The 25136-nt window shown below is 42.5% G+C and overlaps 2 pseudogenes and 1 gene segment (V, D, J or C); all 3 read left to right on the top strand.

Moving 5' to 3' along the window:
• The window catches only part of LOC144319975 (immunoglobulin heavy variable 3-23 pseudogene), a 186786-nt pseudogene that overhangs the window by 155573 nt on the left and 6077 nt on the right, over positions 1 to 25136 (top strand). The window lies entirely within an intron of this gene.
• Positions 223 to 1025, top strand: LOC144321265 (immunoglobulin heavy variable 3-48-like). The segment is given in 2 exon segments: positions 223 to 376; positions 480 to 1025. Coding segments are annotated over 2 exon segments (558 nt in total).
• On the top strand, positions 9520 to 22430 carry LOC144321317 (immunoglobulin heavy variable 3-74 pseudogene; annotated as a pseudogene). The gene is made up of 3 exons (XR_013387022.1): positions 9520 to 9633; positions 20243 to 20553; positions 22401 to 22430. The product of XR_013387022.1 is annotated as an immunoglobulin heavy variable 3-74 pseudogene (transcript).

Below are 25136 nucleotides of genomic sequence, written 5' to 3'. Positions count from 1 at the left end.
CATATTAAAAATGATGTATTTTGACGAAAGGCTTTTTTTTAAAGAAAAGAGAAATGAAAAGATTACTATGCTCCCAGATGAGAACATCATATTTCCACAGTGACATCTGCAAAAAGTGATCTGCAAAGGTAATGCAATCCTTGCTATTAACTTGTTAAAATCGAGTTGTGGTCAGAAGCTCAATATATACTCATAAGACATGCAAATAGGACCCTCCCTCCGCTGATTAAACCAGCCCAGCCCTGACCCTATAGCTGGGAGAGGAGCCCCAACCCCAGGATCCTCAGGTGACCTCATTGAGGGATCAGGACTGAACACAAACAACTCACCATGGAGTCTGTGCTCTGCTGGGTTTTCCTTGTCGCTATTTTAAAAGGTAATTCATGAAGAACAAGAGACCTTGAATATGAGAGTGGAGGTGAGTGACAGAAACAGAGGACGTGGGACAGCATCCTGACCAGGATGTCTTGTATCTGCAGGTGTCCAGAGTGAGGTGCAGCTGGTGGAGTCTGGGGGAGACCTGGTGAAGCCTGTGGGATCCCTGAGACTCTCCTGTGTGGCCTCTGGATTCACCTTCAGTAGCTATGACATGAACTGGGTCCGCCAGGCTCCAGGGAAGGGGCTGCAGTGGGTCGCATACATTAGCAGTGGTGGAAGTAGCACATACTATGCAGATGCTGTGAAGGGCCGGTTCACCATCTCCAGAGACAACGCCAAGAACACGCTGTATCTTCAGATGAACAGCCTGAGAGCCGAGGACACGGCCATGTATTACTGTGCGGGTGACACAGTGAGGGAACATCAGTGTGAGCCCAGACACAAAACCTCCCTGGAGAAGTGGATCAGGACCACCAGGGGGTACACACTTCTCACCACTTCCCCCTTGAAGGCCCAGGAACAGGTGATGAAAGTTCTGGGCAGGTTTCCTGTCATGGTCTGGGGCTTCCTCCTCATGGAGCAGGTTCCCTACGGTGTCTCTCTAGACCCATGATTCAGTGTCTCCTTATAAACTTTCTAATTTTTAACGTTTGTTTTTATACACAGTATTGTTTACATGTGCTAAAGACAAATCTCCTTACACTTCTCTCTACTGTCCTTACACATCATTTAATGACTCATATCTCAGTGCACCTCAACTTGTCTTTTAGGAGTTCCACCTTTATACACTGTTCATTAGAGAACTTCCCTGCTCAGCGTGCAAGGTTGGTAGAAGCAGCATGAACCAAATGATGGACAGGAAACTATAGACGGATCAGGAGTAGAAAGCAAGAATGGGAACTTTTGGAGGTATCACTATAATGAACCAACCTACCAGCTTTCATGCTAGTGATAATGTGGAAAAGCAGTGGTAACTCCCCAAGGGTGTTGCTAGGATGTGGAATCCAGAGGTCATGCACATATGCACGCACACAAATGCACACACACATGCACACACACAGACACACACACACATGAGACTATAAATCATTATCATATTTACCGAGTCTGTTTAGAGCAGGGAAGGCCTCATAGCAAGTCATAAATGCTTGGATGGAATAAGGAAAGACACTGACTCAGGGTGTGTGTTGTGGGTCAGTGGTGGGGATGGGGTTCTGCTCCAGGAGGAGATTGTGTGGAGTCAGTGTCCCCCCTGCATCAAAGGTGGGACAACCTATGGGTTCTGGTGTTATGACCCATATTTATGGTGCAGGAGAATAGGGAGGAATGGATGTCCAGGATCTAGCAGGTACATTCAAAATATGGTGTAAGAAATCATTCCACTAAACAAGTATGAAAACCGGTAGAACAATAGAGAGAATTGTTTGTTCTAAGTATGAAAAAGTCCGAATTAGAGGGAAGTTAGATGAATGTTTCTTCCAAGCCTCACACAGTATAAAGTGATTATAGAAACAGTTCAAGGATAACCCAGAGTCTCAGGTCGAAATTGTCCTCTCCCCAAGGTCACTAGCAGGTTCTGAAGGTCACATGTGTGCTATGTGCATACAGATACCAGAAGCTTCTACTGGATCCATGAGGCTCCTCAGGGTGAGGAGCTGGATTGGAGGACCTTCCACTTGCAGGGAATAACTCATGGATCCTTCGGGTGCTGACGTCAGCTCACTGTGTGTGACCTCTACCATCCCCATGTTTGAACCTAATGCCCATGTGATGGGAGGTGGAGGTGGGGCCTTAGGGGAGCACTTAGGTCAAGAAGTACAGCCTTATGATGGGATCAGTGGGAGTTCTCTGTGCTTCTTGGATTTTTACATCTGTGTCCTTCCTGAGATTAGGGAACTTTCCAGTTATTAAACAAATAAATTTTTCCTGCCTTTTCATCTAATGGGACTCCTATCATACGAATATTATTATGACATCATGATTAACTAAGTTCCCTATGTCTGTCATTGTTGTCTTTACCTTTATTTCCTCTTCTTTTCAGTCATTATTTTCAATAATTTTATCTTGTCTAAATTGACTCACTCCTGTGATTTATCCAACCGCATTTTTATAGCCTTCACTGGGAATTAAATATTGGTTATAGATTCTTAATGTGGCCTGATGCGATTTTGCTTCATTCATCTAGAATAATGGCAATATCTATTGTCTTCTCTCCATTTTTTCAAGCCCACCTAGTATTCTTTAAATCACTGTTTCAATTCCACTTTAGAGATGCTTGGATGGCTCAGTGGTTGGGCATCTGACTTTGACTCAGGGTGTCATCCAGTAGTGGGATTGAGGCTGCTTCAGGGTTTCTACATGGAGGATGCTTCTCCTTCTGCCTGTGTCTCTGTGTCTCTATCTCTTAATCTTTCATGAATAAATAAATAAAATATTGACAAAATAAATAAATTCCACAATAGAGCATTTATTTATTTCTCTAATGAATAAATTCCTGAACATAGATATGGGAATGCTGTATGTTTTTCTGTGGTAAATTTGTCTATCATTTCATTTTTCCCTGTTTTTATTTCTGGCAAATTGAGTTTTTTGGAGAGATAGCAGAGGAATCACAATTAGCGACGTGCACAATATAGTGAAGAAAAGTTTGAAGAGACAAAAGAAGAAAGTTTGAAGAGACAAAAAGAAGGCCAGCTATCATAAGGTTTTAGGAGGAAATAAGGACATGTTATTTAAAAAAAGAATAAGGACAAGTGTTTCAAATTGTGCTTGTTTCTCATTGTCTGATAGCAGTGCTTAATGAGCAATTGCTGAGACACGGAGGAATTTCCATCTTTCTGTTTTTTGTATTTTTTTATTGGAGTTTAATTTGCCAACATATAGCATAACACCCATGCTCTATCCCACCAAGTGTCCCAGTCAGTGCCCAACACTCAGATACCCATCCCCTCGCCCACCTCCCCTTCCACTACCCCTTGTTCATTTCCTTGAGTTAGCAGTCTGTCATGTACTGTCTCCCTCTCTGATTTTTCCCATCCATTTTCATTTCTTTCTCCTACAATCTCTTTCATTATTTTTTATGTTCAATTTCTGAATGAAACCATAGGATGTTTGTCCTTCTCCGATTGACTTATTTCTGTCAGCATAATATCCTCCAGTTCCATCCACATCAAAGCAAATGGTGGGTATTTCTCATTTCTAATGGCCCAGGAATATTCCATTGTATAGATAAACCACATCTTCTTTATCCATTCATCTGTTGATGGACACTGAGGCTCCTTCCACAGTCTGGTTATTGTGGACATTGCTGCTATGAACATCAGGGTGCAGGTGTCCTGGCGTTTCACTGCATCTGTATCTTTGGGGTAAATCCCCAGCAGTGCAATTGCTGGTTCATAGGGAAGATCTACTTTTAACTCTTTGAAACCTCCACACAGTTTTCCAGAGTGGCTACACTATTTCACATTCCCGCCAACAGTGCAGCGGGGGGTCCCCTTTCTCCACAACCTCTCTGACAATTGGTGTTTCCTGTCTTGTTATTTTTCCCCATTCTCACTGGTGTGAGGTGATATCTCATTGTGGTTTTGATTTTTATTTCCCTGATGGCAAGTGATGCTGAGCATTTCCTCATGTGCTCATTGGCCGTAACTACGTCTTCTTCTGTGAGATTTCTGTTCATGTCTTTTGCCCATTTCATGACTGTTCATGTCCATTCTTTGCTTTTAAGTTTAGTAAGTTCTTGATGGATCTTGGATGCTAGCCCTTGATTGGAGAGGTCATTTGCAAATATCTTCTCCCATTCTGTAGGTTGTCTTTCAGTTTTGTTGACTGTTTCTTTTGCTGTGAAGAAGATTGTCATCTTGAAGAAGTCACAATAATTCATTTTAGCTTTTGTTTCTCTTGACTTCATGGATATATCTTGCAAGAATTTGCTGACTCCAAGTTTGAAAAGGGTGTTGCCTGTGTTCTCCTCTAGGATTATGATGGAATCTTGTCTCACATTTAGATATTTCATCCATTTTGAGTTTATCTTTGTGCATGATGTAAGAGAATGGTCTAGTTTCATTCTTCTGCATGTGGCTGTCCATTCTTCCCAGCACCATTTATTAAAGAGACTGTCTTTTTTCCAGTATATAGTCTTTCCAGCTTTATCGAATATTAGTTGACCATGGAGTTGAGGGTTCACTTCTGGATTCTCTATTTTGTTCCATTGATCTCTGTGTCTGTTTTTGTGCCAGTACCACACTGTCTTGATGACCACAGCTTTGTGGTAAAACCTGAAATCTGGCATTGTGATGCCCCCAGCTATGGTTTTAATTTTTAGTATTTCCCTTGCTATTCGGGGTCTTTTCTGATTCCACACAAATCTTAAGATGATTTGTTTCCACTCTCTAAAGAAAGTCCATGGTATTTTGATAAGAATTGCATTAAATGTGTAAAATTGCTGGGTAACATTGACATTTTCATGATATTAATTCTTCCAATCAATGAGTAAGTTATATATTTCCATCTCTTTGTGTCTTCCTCAATTTCTTTCAGAAGTCTTCTGTACTTCTTAGGTTATAGATCCTTTACCTCTTTGTTTAGGTTTATTCCTAGGTATCCTATGCTTTTGGTTACAATTGTAAATGGGTTTGACTCCTTAATTTCTCTTTCTTCAGTCTCATGTTAGTGTATAGAAATGCCACTGATTTATGGGCATTGATTATGTATCCTGCAACACTGCCAAATTGCTGTATGAGTTCTAGCAATATTTGGATGGAGTCTTTAGGGTTTTCTACATACAGTATCATGTCATCTATTATGAGGGAGATTTTGACGTATTCTTTGCCAATATGAATGCCTTTTGTTTCTTTTTGTTGACTAATTGCTGAGGCAAGGAATTCAAGTACTATGTTGAATAGCCGTGGTGTCAGAGGACATCCCTGACTTGTTCCCAATCTTAGGAGAAAAGCTCCCAGTGTTTCCCCATTAAGAATTATATTTGCTGTGGGCCTTTCATAGATGGCTTTTAAGATGCTGAGGAATGTTCCCTTTATCCTTATAGTCTGAATATTTTTGACTAGGAATGGATGCTGTATTTTGTCAAATGCTTTCGTGCACCTTTTTAGAGGATCACAGGGTTCTTGTTTTTTTCTCTTGTTGATATGATGTGTCCCATTGATTGCTTTACAAGTGTTGAACCAGCCTTGCATCCGAGGGAAAAATCCCACTTGGTCACGGTGAATAATCTTCTTAATGTGCTGTTGGATCCTATTGGCTAGTACATTGGTGACAATTTTTGCATCTGTGTTTATCAGAGATATTGGTATACAATTCTCCTTTTTGGTAGGGTCTTTGTCTGGTTTTGGAATTAAGGTGATGCTTGCCCCATAGAACGAGTTTGGAAGTTTTCCATCTCTTTCTGTCATTTCGAAAAGCTTTAATAGAATAGTTATGTTTTCTTCTTTAAATGTTTGTTAGACTTCCCTGAGAAGCCATCTGGCACTGGACTTTTATGTTTTGGGAGATTTGTGATGACTGCTTCATTTTCTTCCTGGTTATTGGACCATTCAGGTATTCTATTTCTTCCTGTTCCAGTTTTGGTAGATTTTTTTTTCCAGAAATGCGTCCATTTCTTCTAGATTCCCTAATTTATTTGTTTATATCTGCTCATAATGTTTTTAAGACCGTTTTTATTTCCTTGATATTGGTGGTTATCTCTCCTTTTCACTGACGATTTTATTAATTTGAGTCTTATCTCTCTTCTTTGTAATAAGGCTGGCTAACAGTTTATTTATCTTAAAAATTCTTTCAAAGAACTAACTCCTGGTTTTCCTGATCTGTTTCACAGTACTTCTGGTCTCTATTTCATTGAATCTCACACCTAATTCATAGGCTTTCAGGATTATTTGATAATTATCTAGGTAAGTTGATAGGGACAGGTGACTTGTGGACCTTAATCTTCTGCCATCTTGCCCCACCTTCCAATGACAGATATTCTAAGCACAACATCTCCAAAGAAACAAGAGCTTTTAATTATACACTGGACCAGATGGATATCAGAGACATGTACAGAATTTTACATCTGAACACAACTGAATACACTTTCTTCTCAAGTGCACATGGAACTTTCTCCAGAATGGATCACATGCTTGGTCACATATCAAGCCTTAACCTATAATGAAGATTGGGATTGTCCCCTATATATTTTTAGACCATAATGCTTTGAAACTAAAACTAAATCACAAGAAGAAATTTACAAGAAGTCAGTGTGGCCAAGTTCAAAAAGGATGTTGCCTGTATTCTCCTCAAGGATTTTGATGGAATCTTGTCTTTTGCAAGATACATCCACGAAGGCAAAAGAAACAAAAGCAAAAATGAACTATTGGGACTTCATCAAGATAATAGGCTTTTGCACAGCAAAGGTTACAGTCAACAAAACTAAAAGACAACCTACAGAATGGGAGAATATATTTGCAAATGACATATCTGATAAAGGGCTAGTTTCCAAGATCTATAAAGAAATTCTTAAACTCAATAGCAAACAATCCAATCATGAAATGGGCAAAAGACATGAACAGAAATCTCACAGAGGAAGACATAGACATGGCCAACACGCACATGAGGAAATGCTATCACTTGCCATCAGGGAAATACAAATCAAAAGTACAATGAGATACCACCTCACACCAGTGAGAATGGGGAAAATTAACAAGACAGGAAACACCAATTGTCAGAGTGGATGTGGAGAAAGGGGAACCCTTGTGCACTGTTGCTGGGAATGTGAACTGGTACAGCCACCCTGGAAAACTGTGTGGAGGTTCCTCAAAGAGTTAAAAATAGACCTGCCCTACAACCCAGCAATTGCGCTGCTGAGGATTTACCCCAAAGATACAGATGCAGTGAAATGCCGGGACACCTGCACCCCCAATGTTTCTAGCAGCAATGTCCACCATAGCCAGACTGTGGAAGGAGCCTTAGTGTCCATCGACAGATGCATGGATAAAGAAGATGTGGTTTATGTATACAATGAAATATTACTCAGCCCTTAGAAATGACAAATACCCACCATTTACTTTGACATGGATGCAACTGGACAGTATTATGCTGAGTGAAATAAGTCAATAGGAGAAGCACAAACATTATATGTTCTCATTCAGCTGGGGAATATAAAAAAATAGTGAAAGGGAATAAAGTGGAAGGGAGAAAAAATGAGTGGGAAATATCCGAAAGGGAGACAGAATATGAAAGACTCCTAACTCTGGGAAATGAAGTAGAGGTGGTGGAAGGGGATGTGGGCAGATGGAGGGGGTGACTGGGTAACAGGCTCTGAGGTGGGCACTTGACGGGATGAGCACTGGGTGTTATTTTATATGTTGGCAAATTGAACATCAGTAAAAATTAAATTTATATAATAAAAATTTTAAAAATTTTAAAAATTTAAAAAATCAAGAAGAAATTTGGAAGAGGAGACAAATATTCTCAACAAGGTACTAGCCAATAAGTTCCATGAGTATATTAAGATGATTATTCACCAGGACCATCTGCGAGTTTTCCCAGGATGCAAGTCTGGTTCAACACACATAAAGCAATCAATGTGATAGATCCTATCAACAAGAGAAAAAACAAGGACTATACCATCCTCCCAGTAGATGCGGGGAAAGAATTAGACAAATACAGCATCCTTTCCTTATCAAGGCTCTTTAGAGTGTAGGGATAGAGGAAACATTATTCATTATCTTAAAAGCCATCTACAAAAAGCCCACAGCAAATTTCATTCTCAATGGGGAAACACTAGGAGCCTGTCCCCTAAGATCAAGAACATGACAGGGATGGCTGCTCTCAACACTTCTTTCCACTAGTACTAGAATTCCTAGCCTCAGATATCAGACAAAAAAATAAATAAATGGCATTCAAATTAACAACAAATTTTGGAGAGGATGTGGAGAAAGGGAAACACTCTTGCAGTGTTGATGGGAATGTGAAATGTTGCAGCCACTCTGGAAAACTGTGTGGAGGTTCCTCAAAGAGTTAAAAATAGATCTGCCATATGACCCAGCAATTGCACAGCTGGGGATTTACCCCAAAGATACAGATGCAGTGAATCACCGGGACACCTACACCCTGATGTTTATAGCAGCAATGTCCACAATAGCCAAACTGTGAAAGGAGACTCGGTGTCCATTAAAAGATATACCGATAATGATGATGTATTCTCAATATACAATGGAATATTACTCATCCATCAGGACTGAAGAATACCCACGATTTGCTTTGACATGGATGGAATGGGAGGGTATTATGCTGAGTGAAGTAAGTCAATTGGAGAAGGATAAACATTATATGGTCTTATTTATTTGGGGAATATAAAAATAGTGAAAGGGAATAAAGGGGAAATGAGTGAAAATATCAGTGCGGGTGACAAAGTATGAGAGACACCAATCTCTGGGAAATGAACAAGGTTTAGTGGAAGTGGAGGTGGGGAGGGTGTTGAGGTGACTGGATGACAGGCACTGAGGGGGGCACTTGACATGATGAGCACTGGGTGTTATGCTATATGCTGGCATATCGAACTCCAATAAAAAATATATAAACAAAAAAAGAGAACTGCATAAAAGAAATGAAAAAATTCTAATTTGAAACAAAATAGTTTGCTTGCTAAGACGGTGTCTTAATAGATTCAATGAGTAAAAACCTCACGTAAAAAATGGAAGAAATAACTTGTGAGCTCAGAAAAAAATCAGTATATAAAATCAGCAACAAAATAAAATAAGATATCTTTCTACAAACTAACATCAAATTACCTATACAAAATTAACAAAATAATCCTCTTTACACTAGTATCAAAATACATATTTAGGATTAGAATTTACAAAGGATGGAGCTTTCTGAGATAAAATACTCTATGGAACATGAGCTAAATTGATGAATGTCTTATGAAACTACACCCAGAAATGCAGATATAACTGCTAACACATTAGAACTTCATATAGTCATAGTGCCATCTACACAAATTGCTAGAGAATTGTGGTGCAACAATTGTGTTGACTTCTAGACTCGAATGTAAGTCTGGAGCTGGTTATATAGTCATAAGACATGCAAATAGGACCCTCCTTCCACTGATTAAACCAGCACAGCCCTGATTCTGCACCTGGGAGAGGAGCCCCAGCCTCAGGATCCCCAGGTGACCCCCTTCAGGGATCAGGAGAGAACAGAGACAACTCGCCATGGAATCTGTGCTCAGCTGGGTTTTCCTTGTCACTATTTTAAGAGGTAATTCATGGAGAACCACAGAACTTGAGTATGTGAGTGGAGGTGAGTGAGAGAAACAGGGGATGTGGAAGTTTCTTGACCAGTATGTCTTGTGTCTTCAGGTGTCCAGGGTTAGGTGCAGCTGGTGGAGTCCGGGGGAGACCTGGTGAATCCTGGGAGATCCCTGAGACTGCCCTGTGTGGCTTCTGGATTCACCTTCAGTAGCTACGACATGAGCTGGGTCCACCAGGTTCGAGGGAAGAGGCTGCAGTGGGTCGCATACTTTAGCAGTGATGGAAATAGCACAAGCTCAGCAGACACTGTGAAGGGCCGATTCACCATCTCCAGAGACAACGCCAAGAACACGCTCTATCTGCAGATGAACAGCCTGAGAGCTGAGGCCACGGCCGTGTATTACTGTGCGAAGGACACAGTGAGGTGACCTCAGTGACAGCCCAGACACAAACATCCCTGTAAAAGTGGATCAGGACCATCAGGGGGTGAGCACTCCTCATCACTTCAGTCTTGAAGGCCCAGGAGCAGGTGCAGAGGGAGGTATGGGCACTTTTCCTGTCAGGGTCTGGGCTTCCTCTCCAAGGAGCAGTTTCCCCCAGAGAGTCTCTCTGGGCAAAGGATTCTGTACTTACATATTCAGTCTCTTACAAACTTTGTTGTCATAGAAAGAGAAATAGAGTAAAGTCCAGAAATGGCTGTGTCTTTGCTTTGCTTATTCTTTAATCATTTTCTGATTTGAAAACTTTGTTGGTTTAGCCAACTACTATACTTATATGCACAAGGACAGATTTGCTTTAACTTTTTTACTTCTGTCCCTAAATACCAGGATATTACATGAACCTGCATGAACCGCAACTTCTCCTTGATAGAGTCCCAGGTCTATACATCTAACATGAGAGATCCAACCAGCACAGTGTGCATGGTTTTTAAAAACAGCAGAGAGAACATGCTGCTCATGACCCTACAAAGGGCTCAAAAATGAAAAGGCGAGAGGATCGATTGCAGGTGTGACTTCAGTCTTGAACCACACTGACAGATTCAATATCAGCGTCAACATGGGAAAGACAGGGTGGCCAAGAAGTATGTTGTGGGGATGTGTAGTCTGAAGAGCCCCCCCCTACACACACACAGGCAAGAGAGTGCAAACCTTTATCACCTCCATCATCCTGTGTGTTAAGAGCCAGGCAGGCCCCTTGCAAGCTATAAATGCTTGGATTTGGGAAGGACACTGTCTCAGGTGGTGTGTTGTGGGTCAGTGGTGAGGAAGAGGTCCTGCTCCAGGAGGAGCTTGTGTGGAGTCAGAGTCCCCCTGCACTAAAGGAGGAAATTCAATGGTTCCTGTGGGATTTCCCATGGGGGGGCAGGAGGAGAGGAGGGAGGACTGGTGATCAGAGGAGTTAGCAGATGACACCCAAAGATACAATGTGATGAGAAACTATTATGAAAAATGAGGGAACAAAAGTGGAGGAAGACCTTCCACCTTCAGGAAATAACTCATGGATCCTTTAGGTGCTGATATCAGCTCACTGTGTGTGACCTCTACCATCCCCACATTGGAACCTAACGTCCATGTGATGGGAGGGGGAAGTGGCGCCTTAGTAGAGCACTTAGGTCAGGAGGTGCAGCCTCATGGTGGGATCAGGGCCCTTATACACCCGGACTGGGGAAGATCCCAGCCCTCAGCCCATGTGAAGTGACAGGAAAGTACAGGCTAGGACCTGGGTGCTCCCCAGACACTACATGTCCCTGCACCTGGACCTTAGACTTCCCAGACTCCAGAACCGTTAGAATGAGTGTGTTGTTGAATCCACCCAGACTGGGAATGGTGGTGACATCACCCAGACACACTAAAACAGGGTCTCTCCTTCTTTTTGTCCTTTCCAACCTTGTCACAAGAGAACAGTCAGGTTATGACAAAACAGAGCAGGAAACCCACACCTGGACTCACTGTCCTCAGCCACCGTCCATGCCCCTGTGTTTAGTAGCTGTGCATCACCATGGTGTCACACATTCTTCCTACAACCCTGGAGTTCTTGGGATTCTTCCCTGTTTTACCACCTGAGCAGCATTAGCCCAGGCACATCCCCATGGAAGCAGATACCTAAAACTTCAGATTTTTATATCTGCAGCTCATAATACTCTACAGAATATTCTGGATCAGCCTCACTCCATTTCTAATCACCACAGCTATATCTCCACATGCCAACATCCATTACTCTTACATCCAAAATTTGGTCGATTTTTTACATATGGACTTGCAGTTTTTGATCTGTCAGACCTTTGAGTGATTTCATGGGTGATCAGGATGATTCGATAACTAGGACACAAGGTCCCAGATCTAGGTGCTCACTGTTCCCCCATGCAGACTCAGTCTCCAAGCGGCAGGGCCCTGAATCCCACGACACGTGAGTCAGGATATTTAAGAGGATGGAAACATCCCCAAATCCTTCACTTGGTTGAGAAGCCAAGCACTGGGTTTAGGCAGTGAATTTTGCATCCCTGCCTGGACACCCTGTGCTCTTCACCACTGCTGCTGAACATCATTTCCTCTGAGTGTTCATGTTGGAGGATCCCTAGGGAAGGCATGTCCTGTCCCCATCCTGTGATGTCTTTCTCCACAGGTGATCTGTCCCAGGTCCCCCTGCAGGAGTCTGGATCTGGACAGGGGAAACCCAGGCAGACCCTTACACTTGCCTGCTCCTTCTCTGTGTTCTCACTGCACATGTGAGTGTGGGTGACACATGGGTCCATTACCCTTCAGGGGAATGCACTGGAGTGAATTTCAACATCTGGTGGGAGGATGCTAAGTACCACAACCTATCTCTGAAGAGCAGGAGGATGTATAGAAATTCCAGCAACTGGAAAAATAAATGATTATGTTTCACACCAGAAGCATATCTATTCAAAGTGATGAACAATCAGCCTGATGAGATACAACAGAGCATCTGCCATGAAATCACAAGTTCACATTTGAGCATGAGAACAGAATTGCTACAGTTTATGAAAACAACACTATGAAAATCAATTGCAAGAGTCTATATTCATATAACATATAAACCCTGAGTTACGAGAGACCAATTAGGGAACAGGTCAACACTGAGGAGACCAGGAAAAAAAAACCAAGACTTTTCAATATATTGTCAATGTAGAAGCTCTTTTTTTTTCCCAGTCAGCTCTGCCTTTATTCTGTGTTTCTTTTTTTTAATTTATTTTTTATTTTTGTTCAATTTACTAACATACAGAATAACCCCCAGTGCCCAGCACCCATTCACTCCCACCCCCCGCACTTCTCCCCTTCTACTACCCCTAGTTCATTTCCCAGAGTTAGCAGTCTTTATGTTCTGTCTCCCTTTCTGATATTTCCCACACATTTCTTCTCCCTTCCCTTATATTCCATTTCACTATTATTTATATTCCCCAAATGAATGAGAACATATAATGTTTGTCCTTCTCCGACTGACTTACTTCACTCAGCATAATACCCTCCAGTTCCATCCACGTTGAAGCAAATGGTGGGTATTTGTCATTTCTAATAGCTGAGTAATATTCCATTGTATACATAAACCACATCTTCTTTATACATTCATCTTTCGTTGGACACCGAGGCTCCTTCCACAGTTTGGCTATCGTGGCCATTGCTGCTATAAACATCGGGGTGCAGGTGTCCCGGCGTTTCATTGCATTTGTATCTTTGGGGTAAATCCCCAACAGTGCAATTGCTGGGTCGTAGGGCAGGTATATTTTTAACTGTTTGAGGAACCTCCACACAGTTTTCCAGAGTGGCTGCACCAATTCACATTCCCAGCACCAGTGTAAAAGGGTTCCCTTTTCTCCGCATCCTCTCCAACATTTGTTGTTTCCTGCCTTGTTAATTTTCCCCATTCTCACTGGTGTGAGGTGGTATCTCATTGTAGTTTTGATTTGTATTTCCCTGATGGCAAGTGATGCAGAGCATTTTCTCATATGCATGTTGGCCATGTCTATGTCTTCCTCTGTGAGATTTCTGTTCATGTCTTTTGCCCATTTCATGATTGGATTGTTTGTTTCTTTGGTGTTGAGTTTAAGAAGTTCTTCATGGATCTTGGAAACTAGCCCTTTATCTGATATGTCATTTGCAATTATCTTCTCCCATTCTGTAGGTTGTCTTTGAGTTTTGTTGACTGTATCCTTTGCTGTGCAAAAGCTTCTTATCTTGATGAAGTCCCAATAGTTTATTTTTGCTTTTGTTTCTTTTGCCTTCGTGGATGTATCTTGCAAGAAGTTACTATGGCCGAGTTCAAAAAGGGTGTTGCCTGTGTTCTCCTCTAGGATTTTGATGGAATCTTGTCTCACATTTAGATCTTTCATCCATTTTGAGTTTATCTTTGTGTATGGTGAAAGAAAGTGGTCTATTTTCATTCTTCTGCATGTGGATGTCCAATTTTCCCAGCACCATTTATTGAAGAGACTGTCTTTCTTCCAATGGATAGTCTTTCCTCCTTTATCGAATATTAGTTGACCATAAAGTTCAGGGTCCACTTCTGGGTTCTCTATTCTGTTCCAATGTAGAAACTCTTAAGGCAAATTATTAATTATAAAATTGGAATGTTATAGGTAAAAAGTCAACATGCATAACACCAATATTAAGAATACACTTTGTGAAAATCAACTATATTTTTAAACCATATATTTATCAAAGTAATGAAATACAAGATACAGACCAAGGAAAACATGCACAAATTATTGTAAGAATCCTCAAAATTCAATAGAAAAAAATCATCTATAAAACAGGCAGAGCCTTGTGTGGACATGTTATACAATAGGGTACAGACATATGAAGTAAGCACAGGAGAGGATACTCCTTACCAGAATCTATCAGGGAATTTCACGTCAACCACAATGTGATGCCCTATACACTCATCACGGGGACACTGGTATTAAAGAAGCACTGGTCAGAACATTCTAGGGAGCATGCAGGACATCTGGGTGTGAACCCTGCAAGTAGGAATGAAAAATGAACCAGAAGCCCAGGAAAATATTTTTTTCTTTTCTTTTTTTTTTTTAAATAATAAATTTATTTTTTATTGGTGTTCAATTTTCCAACATACAGAATAACAGCCAGTGCTCATCCTGTCAACTGTCCCCCTCAGTTCCCATCACACATTCACCCACACCCCCGAACCCTCCCCTTCCACCACCCCTAGTTTGTTTCACAGAGTTAGCAGTCTTTATATTCTGTCTCCCTCTCTGATATTTCCCACACATTTCTTCTTCCTTCCCTTATATTCCCTTTCACTATTATTTATACTCCCTAAACAAATGAGAACATGTAATGTTTGTCCTTCTCCGATTGACTTATTTCACTCAGCATAATACCTCCAGTTCCATCCACGTTGAAGCAAATGGTGGGTATTTGAGTTTCTAATGGCTGAGCAATATTCCATCGTATACATAAACCACATCTTCTTTATCCACTCATCTTTCGATGGACACTGAGGCCCCTTCCACAGTTTGGCTATTGTGGACATTGCAGCTAGAAACATCGGGGTGCAGATGTCCCGGCGTTTCATTGCATCTGTGTCTTTGGGGTAAATCCCCAACAGTGCAATTGCTGAGTCCTAAGCAGATCTATTTTTAACTCTTTGGGGAACCACCACACAGTTTTCCAGAGTGGCTGCATCATTTCACATTCCCAGCACCAGTGTAAGAGGGTTCCCTTTTCTCCACATCGTCTTCAACATTTGTGGTTTCCTGCCTTGTTAATTTTCCCCATCCTCACTGGTATGAGGTGGTATCTCATTGTGGTTTTGATTTGTATTTCCCTGATGGCAAGTCATGCAGAGCATTTTCTCATATGCATGTTGGCCATGTCTATGTCTTCCTCTGTGAGATTTCTTTTCATGTCTTTTGCCCATTTCATGATTGGATTGTTTGTTTCTTTGATGTTGAGTTTAATAAGTTCTTTATATATCTTGGAAACTAGCCCTTTATCTGACATGTCATTTGCAAATATCTTCTCCCATTCTGTAGGTTGTCTTTTAGTTTGTTGACGGTATCCTTTGTTGTGCACCTGTATACAGTGCAATATTACTCAGCCCTTAGAAACAACAAATACCCACCATTTGCTTCGACATGGATGGAACTGGATGGTATTATCCTGAATGAAATAAGTCAATCAGAAAAAGACTTACATTATATAGTCTCACTCATTTGGGAATATAAATAATAGTGAAAGGGAATAGAGAGGATGGGAGTAGAAATGGGTAGTAAATATCAGAAAGGGAGACAGAACATGGAAATATCCTAACTCTGGGAAACAGACTAGGGATCTTGGAAGGGGAAGATGGAGGGGGGTGGTGAATGGGTGACGGGAGCCATGATATCCTTCCACAGGTAAATGACAAAAAAAAATTCAAGTCTCCACAGTAACAACTCATAATTTGTATTTTAATGATTTTATTTAATTACTTATGAGACACACAGACAGAGAGAGGCAGAGACAGAGGCAGAGAGAGAAGAAGGTTTCATGCTGGGAGCCGATGTGGGACTGGATCTCTGGACTCCAGAATTACTACCAGAGCAGAAGGCAGAGCCCCCCAGGCATCTATAACAATAGAGAATTTAAAAGGCAATTAACAAAACCTTATTACATTGACACCAGTTTTAAAAATATACTATGTAGGATTACATATTCTGAAGGAGGCAAAATACGATCCACTAAAAGTACCTACATTGATGAGAGATTTTTAAAAACTCATAAGGAAATGAAAAGGTAATTTTTTCATAGATTTGAACACTTCATAATGTCACAAGACATTAGACAGTGGTCTAGAGATATAAAGCAATCCTTGTTAATAACTTGTAAAGAACCAACCAACCAACCATCTGGCGCTGATGATATATTCAAGTACATGCAAATAGGGCCCTTTCTTGGCTGATTAAACCAGCCCAGCCCTGACCCTGCAGCTGGGAGAGGAGCCCAAGCTCCAGGATCCCCAGGTGACACCATTCAGTGCTCACGACACAACACAGAAAAACCACTATGGAGTCTGTGCTCAGCTGGGTTTTCCTTGTCGCTATTTTAAAAGGTAATTCATGGAGAAAAAGAGACCTTGAGTATGGGAGTGGAGGTTGCTGAGAGAAACAGAGGATGTGGGACAGTTTCCTGACCAGGATGTCTTGTGTCTTCAAGTGTCCAGAGTGAGATGCAGCTGGTGGAGGCTGGGGGAGACCTGGTGAAGCTTGGGGGGTCCCTGAGACTCTTCTGTGTGGCCTCTGGATTTACCTTCAGTAGCTATTGGATGAGCTGGGTCGGCCAGGCTCCAGGGAAAGGGTTGCAGTGGGTTGCATACATTAACAGTGGTGGAAGTAGCACATACTATGCAGACGCTGTGAAGGGCCGATTCACCATCTCCAGAGACAATGCCAAGAACACGCTGTATCTGCAGATGAACTGCCTGAGAGCCGAGGACACGGCCGTATATTACTGTGTGGGACACAGTGAGGGGACCTCAGTGTGAGTCCAGACACAAACCTCCCTGTAGAAGGGGATCAGGACCACCGGGGGTGTGCACTCTTCACCACTTCTGTCTTGAAGACCCAGGAGCAGGTGTAGATGGAGGTTCTGGCAAGTTACCTGTCAGGGTCTGGGCTTCCTCTCCATGGAGCTGTTTCCCCCTGGGAGCCTCTCTGGGCACAGGATTCTATTCTTACTATTCAGTCTGTGATTTAGAAACATTTCTTTTGGTGGGATGGGTAAGATGGCGGATGAGTAGGGTCCCCAATTCACCTGTCCCCACCAAATTACCTAGATAACCTTCAAATCATCCTGAGAATCTACGAAGTCAGCCTGAGATTTAAAGAGAGATCAGCTGGAATGCTACATGAAAAGACATCACGCTACTATAAAGGTAGGATGATGGGGGAAAAAAAGAATTAAAGAAACAAAGGGCATCCAAGGGGGAGAAGCCCTGCGAGGAACCAGGATAAGGCTGGGGCGAGTGCCTCCCAGGACAGGAAAGCCCCGCCCCAGAGAAGCAGGAGCTTCACCAATCTTCCCGGGAAGAAAGGCACTCGCAGGGAGTTAGAGCAGGACCCCAGGAAGGCGGTATGCCCTCAGGCTCCCGGGGACACTAATAGAGCAACTGCACACTGGGGAGAGTGCACCAAGCACCCTAAAGGGCTGCAGCGTGCACACATTGACCCGGGAGCAGCACGGAGGGGCTCGGGCAGTGGCTCTGCACAGATGGGGCTGCGCGGCCCTGGGAGCTACTTGGAGGGGCTTGGTCGGCGGCTCCATGGCGGGGGGTGCCCAGCCGGGAGAACGAATCAAACAGTGCAGGCCCGGGAGCACAGGGTGCAGGGGACACAGCCCAGGATCCGACCTACCCATGGGACAGGAAGAGGCCAGGAGGGCTCAGGACAGCAAGGACGCTCCTGCTCCAAGCTGAGCAGATCAGCGGCCCCGCCTCTGGAGCCTCCAGACCCCTGCAGACAGAGAGCTTTGTAGTTACTGTGGGTGCTGAATCCAGGGCTCCAGAACTGGCGGCCACCACTGTGGTCTTTCCTCCTGGAGCCTCAGGAGGTAAACGACACTCACTGAGCCCTGCACCAGGCAGGGAGCAGAGCAGCTCCCTCAAGTGCTAACACCCGAAATACAGCACAACAGGCCCCTCCCCCAAAAGACCAGCTAGATGGACAAGTTCCAGGGGAAGTCCACGGACTTAAAGTATACAGAATCAGAAGATACTCCCCCGTGAATTTTTTTTTTTTTTTTTTGCTTTTTGCTGGGGGCATCACAATGCCAGATTTCAGATTGTACTACAAAGCTGTGGTCATTAAGACAGTGTGATACTGGCCAAAAACAGACACATAGATCAATGTAACAGAATAGAGAACCCAGAAATGGACCCTGAACTTTATGTTCAACTAATATTCGATAAAGGAGGAAAGACTACCCATTGGGAGAAAGACAGTCTCTTCAATAAATCGTGCTGGGAAAATTGGACATCCACATGCAGAAGAATAAAACTAGACCATTCTCTTACACCATATAAAAAGATAAACTCAAAATGGATGAAAGATCTAAACATGAGACAAGATTCCATCAAAATCCTAGAGGAGAACACAGGCAAAATCCTTTTTGAACTCGGCCACAGTAACCTCTTGCAAGATACATCCATGAAGGCAAAAGAAACAAGAGCAAAAATGAACTATTGGGACTTCATCAAGATAAGAAGCTTTTGCACAGCAAAGGATACAGTCAACAAAACTAAAAGACAACCTACAGAATGGGAGAAGATATTTGCAAATGACGTATCAGATAAAGGGCTAGTTTCCAAGATCCTTAGAGAACTTATTAAACTCAACACCAGGAAACAAAGAATCCTATCGTGAAATGGGCAAAAGACATGAAGAGAAATATCACGGAGGAAGACATAGACATGGCCAACAAGCACATGAGAAAATGCTCTGCATCACTTGCCATTAGGGAAATACAAATCAAAACCACAATGAGTTACCATCTCACACCAGGGAGAATGGGGAAAATTAACAAGACAGGAAACCACAAATGTTGGAGAGGATGCAGAGAACAGGGAACCCTCTTACACTGTTGGTGGGAATGTGAACTGGTGCAGCCACTCTGGAAAACTGTGTGGAGGTTCCTCAAAGAGTTAAAAATAGACCTGCCCTATGACCCATCAATTGCACTGTTGGGGATTTACCCCAAAGATACAGATGCAATGAAACACCGGGACACCTGCACCCCGATGTTTATAGCAGCAATGGCCACGATAGCCAAACTGTGGAAGGAGCTCGGTGTCCAACAAAAGATGAATGGATAAAGAAGATGTGGTTTATGTGTACAATGGAATATTACACAGCCATTAGAAATGAGAAATACCCACCATTCGCTTCAACGTGGACAGAACTGGAGGGTATTATGCTGAGTGAAGTAAGTCAATCGGAGAAGGACAAACATATGTTCTCATTCATTTGGGGAATATAAATAATAGTGAAAGGGAATATAAGGGAAGGGAGAAGAAATTAGTGGAACATATCAGAAAGGGAGACGGAACATAGACTCTTAACTCTGGGAAATGAACTAGGGATAGTGGAAGAGGAGGAGGGCGGGGGGTGGGGGTGAATGGGTGACGGGCACTGAGGGGGGCACTTGACAGGATGAGCACTGGGTGTTATTCTGTATGTTGGTAAATTGAACACCTAGAAAAAATAAATATATTATAAAAAATAAATAAATAAATAAATAAATAAATAATAAAATAAAATAAAATAATAAAATACTAATAAAAAAGAATGGAATCTAAGACTGGAGCTGACTATATAGTCAGAGGACATGCAAATAAGGCCCTTCGTACACTGACTAAACCAGCCCAGCCCCGACCCTAAGCTTGGAGAAGAGCTCTAGCAACAGGATCCCCAGGTGGCCCCATTCAATGCTCACGACACAACACAGAAAAACCACTATGGAGTCTGTGCTCAGCTGGGTTTTCCTTGTCGCTATTTTAAAAGGTATTTCATGGTGAAGAAGGGACTTTGAGTATGTGAGTGGAGGTGAGTGAGCGAAAGAGGTGATGTCGGACAACTTCCTGACCAGGATGTCTTGTGTCTGCAGGTGTCCAGGGTGGGGTGCAGCTGGTGGAGTCTGGGGGAGACCTGGTGAAGCCTGGGGGGTCCCTGACACTCTCCTGTGTGGCCTATGGATTCACCTTCAGTAGCTACAGCATGCAATGGGTCTGTCAGGCTCCAGGGAAGGGGGTGCAGTGGGTCGCATACATTAACAGTGGTGGAAGTAGCACAAGCTCCGCAGATGCTGTGAAGGGTCGATTCATCATCTCCAGAGACAACGTCAAGAACACGCTATATCTGCAGATGAACAGCCTGAGAGCCGAGGACACCGCCGTGTATTACTGTGCGGGTGATACAGTGAGTCGACCTAAGTGTGAGCCCAAACACAAAATCTACCTGTATAAGGGGATCAGGACCACCAGGGTGTGCACACTCCTCCCCACTTCTGTCTTGAAGACCCAGGAGCAGGTGCAGATGGAGCTTCTCGGCAGGTTTTATGTCGGAGTCTGGGATTCCTCTCCATGGAGCAGTTTCCCCCAGGGAGTCTCTCTGAACACTTGATTGTGTGTTTACCTATTCAGTCTCTTTCTTAGAGACTTAGAATTCAACTATAGCACCTGCACTTACTTGTACTTAACTTTTCCTGATCCAAAATATTAATCGATTACAAATAACTACATTCATGTCATCTGAACATTTTCATGAGTCCTATTGTCACTCCCTTTGGATCACAGGACCCCATGATAACTGTTCTCTTGCACATCACAGTATTCAGTAATCTCCATTCAACACTAGAGAAAAGAGACATTCAACAAAAATATTAAAAACAGCCTGGGATTGAGAAAAATTCCCAGCATGACATGGTAGGGAGGTGGAATCTGAGGTCACTCACAGACACACACAATCATAAGAGAATAAGCTTTAAATACCTTCACCTTCATGTCTGATGAGAGCCATGTAGGCCTCTCTTCGTGTCATAAATGCCTGGATGGTGCCAGGGAGGACACTAGCTTTGGGTGTGTGTTGTGGGTCAGTGGTGGAGACAGGATCCTGCTCCATGTGATTTGGGAAGGGGGTGGGGCCTCAGGGAACCACTTAGGTCAGGAGGTGCAGCCTCATGATACATCCAGGGCCCTAATACACCAGGATTGGGAAATCTCCCTGCATCCTTGCCCCATGTGAGGTGATGGGGAAAGGACGGGCTAGGACGTGGTTGCTCTTCAGACACCACCTCTGCCTGCACCTAGACATCAGACGTCCCAGATTCCAGATCTATGAGAATGAGTGTCTGTGGTTTGATCCATCCAGTCCATGTATGATGTTCCAGGAGTTGGGACAGACTAAAGTAATTTTTTCTTTGTTTAAATTGTATTCACCAATATTTACTACACTTTCAGTGCTCATCACATCACGTGCCCTCCTTAACTCAAATCCCGCAGTTCCCCCATCTCCCACCCTCTCCCTTCCAGCGACCCTCAGTGTTTTTTCCCCCAGAATTGTCTCTCTTGATTTGTCTTCTTCTGTAGTATTACCCCACTAAGTTTCACTCCTTCCTTTATGGTCTCTTTCAATATTTCCTATATTCCACCTATGAGTGAGACCATATCATTGCCTTTCTGTGATTAATTTCTCTCAACATAGTACCTCCAGTTCCACCCATGTTGAAGGAAATGTTATTTCATCTTATTCATCATTTCTGACAGCAGTGTAATATCCCTTTGTATATATAAACCATATTTTGGGCATATTTTTATTGGAGTTCAATTTGCCAACATATATTATAACAGCAAGTACTCATTCCACCAATTGCCCCCCTCATCTCCTGTCATCCAGGCACCCTAATTCATGGACCTTTTCCCCTTCCACTCTCGTTTTTTTCCCCATATATAGCAGTTTCTCATGTACCGTCACTGTCTCTGATAATTCTCACTCATTCTATCTCCTTTCCCCTTTATTCCCTTGCAGTATCTCTTATGTTCTTTGTATGAGTGAAACCATACAATGTTTTTCCTTCTCTGAATCACTTACTTCAGTCAGTATAATACCCTCCACATCCATCCACGTTGAAGCAAATGATGAGTATTTGTCATTTTTAATGGCCGAGTAATGTCCCAGTGTATATATAGACCATATCTCCTTTATCCATTCATCTGTCAATGGACATTGAAGCTCCTTCTGAAGTTTCTTTATCCCCTTTTCTGTAGAAGGGCTTCATGATTCCTCCCACAGTTTGACTATTGTGGACATTGCTGCTGTGAACTTTAGGGGGCAGGGGTCCCTTAATTTCATTAAATTTGTGTATTTGTGGTAAACATCCTGTAGTGTAGTGGCTGCATAATAGGGTGGCTCTATTCTCACTTTCTCAGGACATTCCATTCTGTTTTCTGGAGTGGCTGAACAAGCCTGCATTCCCACCAAAAATGAAAGAGAAAGCTCCACTTTCTCAATATCCTCGCTTATATTTATTGTTTTTAGCCTTGTTACTTTATCCATTCTGAGTTGTATAAGTGGGATCTTAGTGTGTTTTTCATTTGTACTTCCCTGATGACAAGTCATATGGATCACTTTTCTCATCTGCCTGTTGGCCATGTGTAGGTCTTCTTTGGAGAAACGGCTGTTTGCGCATTCTCTCCATTTCCTGACTGGATTTTTGTTTTTTTGGGTGCTGACATTGTTAAGGAAATATCTTGTCCTATTCTGTACGTCGCCTTTCATTTTGTCACCTGTTGCATTGTTGTACAGATTCCTCCTTTATGAACTCCTAATAGTTTACTTTCCCAATGTTTCCCTGTTCTTTCCTACACCTTTTGAGAGGTGCCTTGATAGCAGTCGCTGCAGCTGAGGACAAAAAGTTGCTACCTGAATTCTCCTCTAGGATTTTGATGGATTAGTGTCTCAGGTTTTGGTACTTCATCCATTTTGAGATGAGGAGGGTGGGGGGTGAGAGTGAATGTGTGATGGGCACTGAAGGGGCACTTGACGCAATGAGCACTGTGTTATTCTGTATGTTGGCAAATTGAACACCTATAAAAAAGAAACAAAAGCAAAAATGAACTATTGGGACTTCATCAAGATAAGAAGCTTTTGCACAGCAAAGGATACAGTCAACAACTAAAAGACAACCTACAGAATGGGAGAAGATATTTGCAAATGACATATCAGATAAAGGGCTAGTTTCCAAGATATATAAAGAACTTCTTAAACTCAACACCAAAGAAACAAACAATCCAATCATGAAATGGGCAAAAGACATGAAGATAAATCTCACAGAGGAAGACATAGACATGGCCAACATGCATATGAGAAAATGCTCTGCATCACTTGCCATTAGGGAAATACAAATCAAAACCACAATGAGATCCCACCTCACACTGGTGAGAATGGGGCAAATTAACAAGGCAGGAAACAACAGATGTTGGAGGGGATGCGGAGAAAAGGGAACCCTCTTACACTGTTGGTGGGAATGTGAACTGGTGCAGCCACTCTGGAAAACTGTGTGGAGGTTCCTCAAAGAGTTAAAAATAGACCTGCCCTATGACCCAGCAATTGCACTGTTGGGGATTTACCCCAAAGATACAGATGCAGTGAAACACCGGGACACCTGCACCCCGATGTTTATAGCAGCAATGGCCACGATAGCCAAACTGTGGAAGGAGCTCGGTGTCCAACAAAAGATGAATGGATAAAGAAGATGTGGTTTATGTATACAATGGAATATTACTCAGCTATTAGAAATGACAAATACCCACCATTTTCTTCAACGTGGATGGAACTGGAGGGTATTGTGCTGAGTGAAGTAAGTCAGTCGGAGAAGGACAAACATTATATGTTCTCATTCATTTGGGGAATATAAATAATAACAAAAGGGAATATAAGGGAAGGGAGAAGAAATGTGTGGACAATATCAGAAAGAGAGACAGAACGTAAAGACTGCTAACTCTGGGAAACGAACTAGGGGTGGTAGAAGGGGAGGAGGGCGGGGGTGGGTTGAATGGGTGACGGGCACTGGGGGTTATTCTGTATGTTAGTAAATTGAACACCAATAAAAAATAAATTAAAAAAATAAATTTATTATTTAAAAAAATCATTGACTTTCTTCAGATAGTTGAGACAGACAATCCTAAGAAATGTATGGCACAGGCAAAGAGTCTAGTGACACATTAATCCAACACTTATATTCTTGCATTTTCAGACTGCATTTGTTGTGTCAAGAACCTGTTAAGCTCCCTCAGCCAGTCAAAGGTGGATTTCTCACATATTCCTTCCTGGAGTTAGGACTAAGCTGTTGTCAATCATAGAGATCTGTGGAAAAGACACACTGGAAACACAGAAGGAGAATCTTGGGGCAAGATAAACAGAGTTGCTCAGACACTTTGGGCATTCAGTTTAAGGATGTTCTTTTATAACAGTTTCATAAGGTGGTGATGTGTTGAGCCTGTGAAGTTTGTGTCTTACCATCACCTTACAGAGTTGTGTTGTCCTGACTGCTGTGGATACCTTGTCACTTGATGAACATTTGGTGCCCCCTGTTCCCATTTAAAACCCACCAGCACATATGAATCTACCTCTGGTCATGAGGGCAGTTTCCCCTTAGGGTGTTCCTCACTGGAAACCCTCAATGGACTTACATTACATATTTGCCCTTTTTCTTTTATTTACACGCAATCCTTTTTGTAATGGGATCAGCACAACCCAGGTAAAGTGAACTGGTGAAGACAATGTCGCAGGTCTGCCATCCTATCCCATAGTCTATACGTGAACCTACATGGAGGTGAAGCTAAATCAGGGTAATTAAGTCCACTCACATTAAGAAAGACAAGGGAGCAGCACTGAATGCTCAGAAGCAGTGGAACGGTCAGCTTTGTCCAAGTTCAACAATATTTGTACGCAGACCTTCACTCCACAAACTTACACACAGGATTCTCTGATGCTTAGTGATG

This window comes from Canis aureus, chromosome 9 (genome assembly GCF_053574225.1).
Source record: "Canis aureus isolate CA01 chromosome 9, VMU_Caureus_v.1.0, whole genome shotgun sequence".
Classification (NCBI taxonomy): Eukaryota; Metazoa; Chordata; class Mammalia; order Carnivora; family Canidae; genus Canis; species Canis aureus.
The sequence above is the reverse complement of the archived record's forward strand: the minus strand, read 5'-3'. Positions and strand labels throughout refer to the sequence as shown.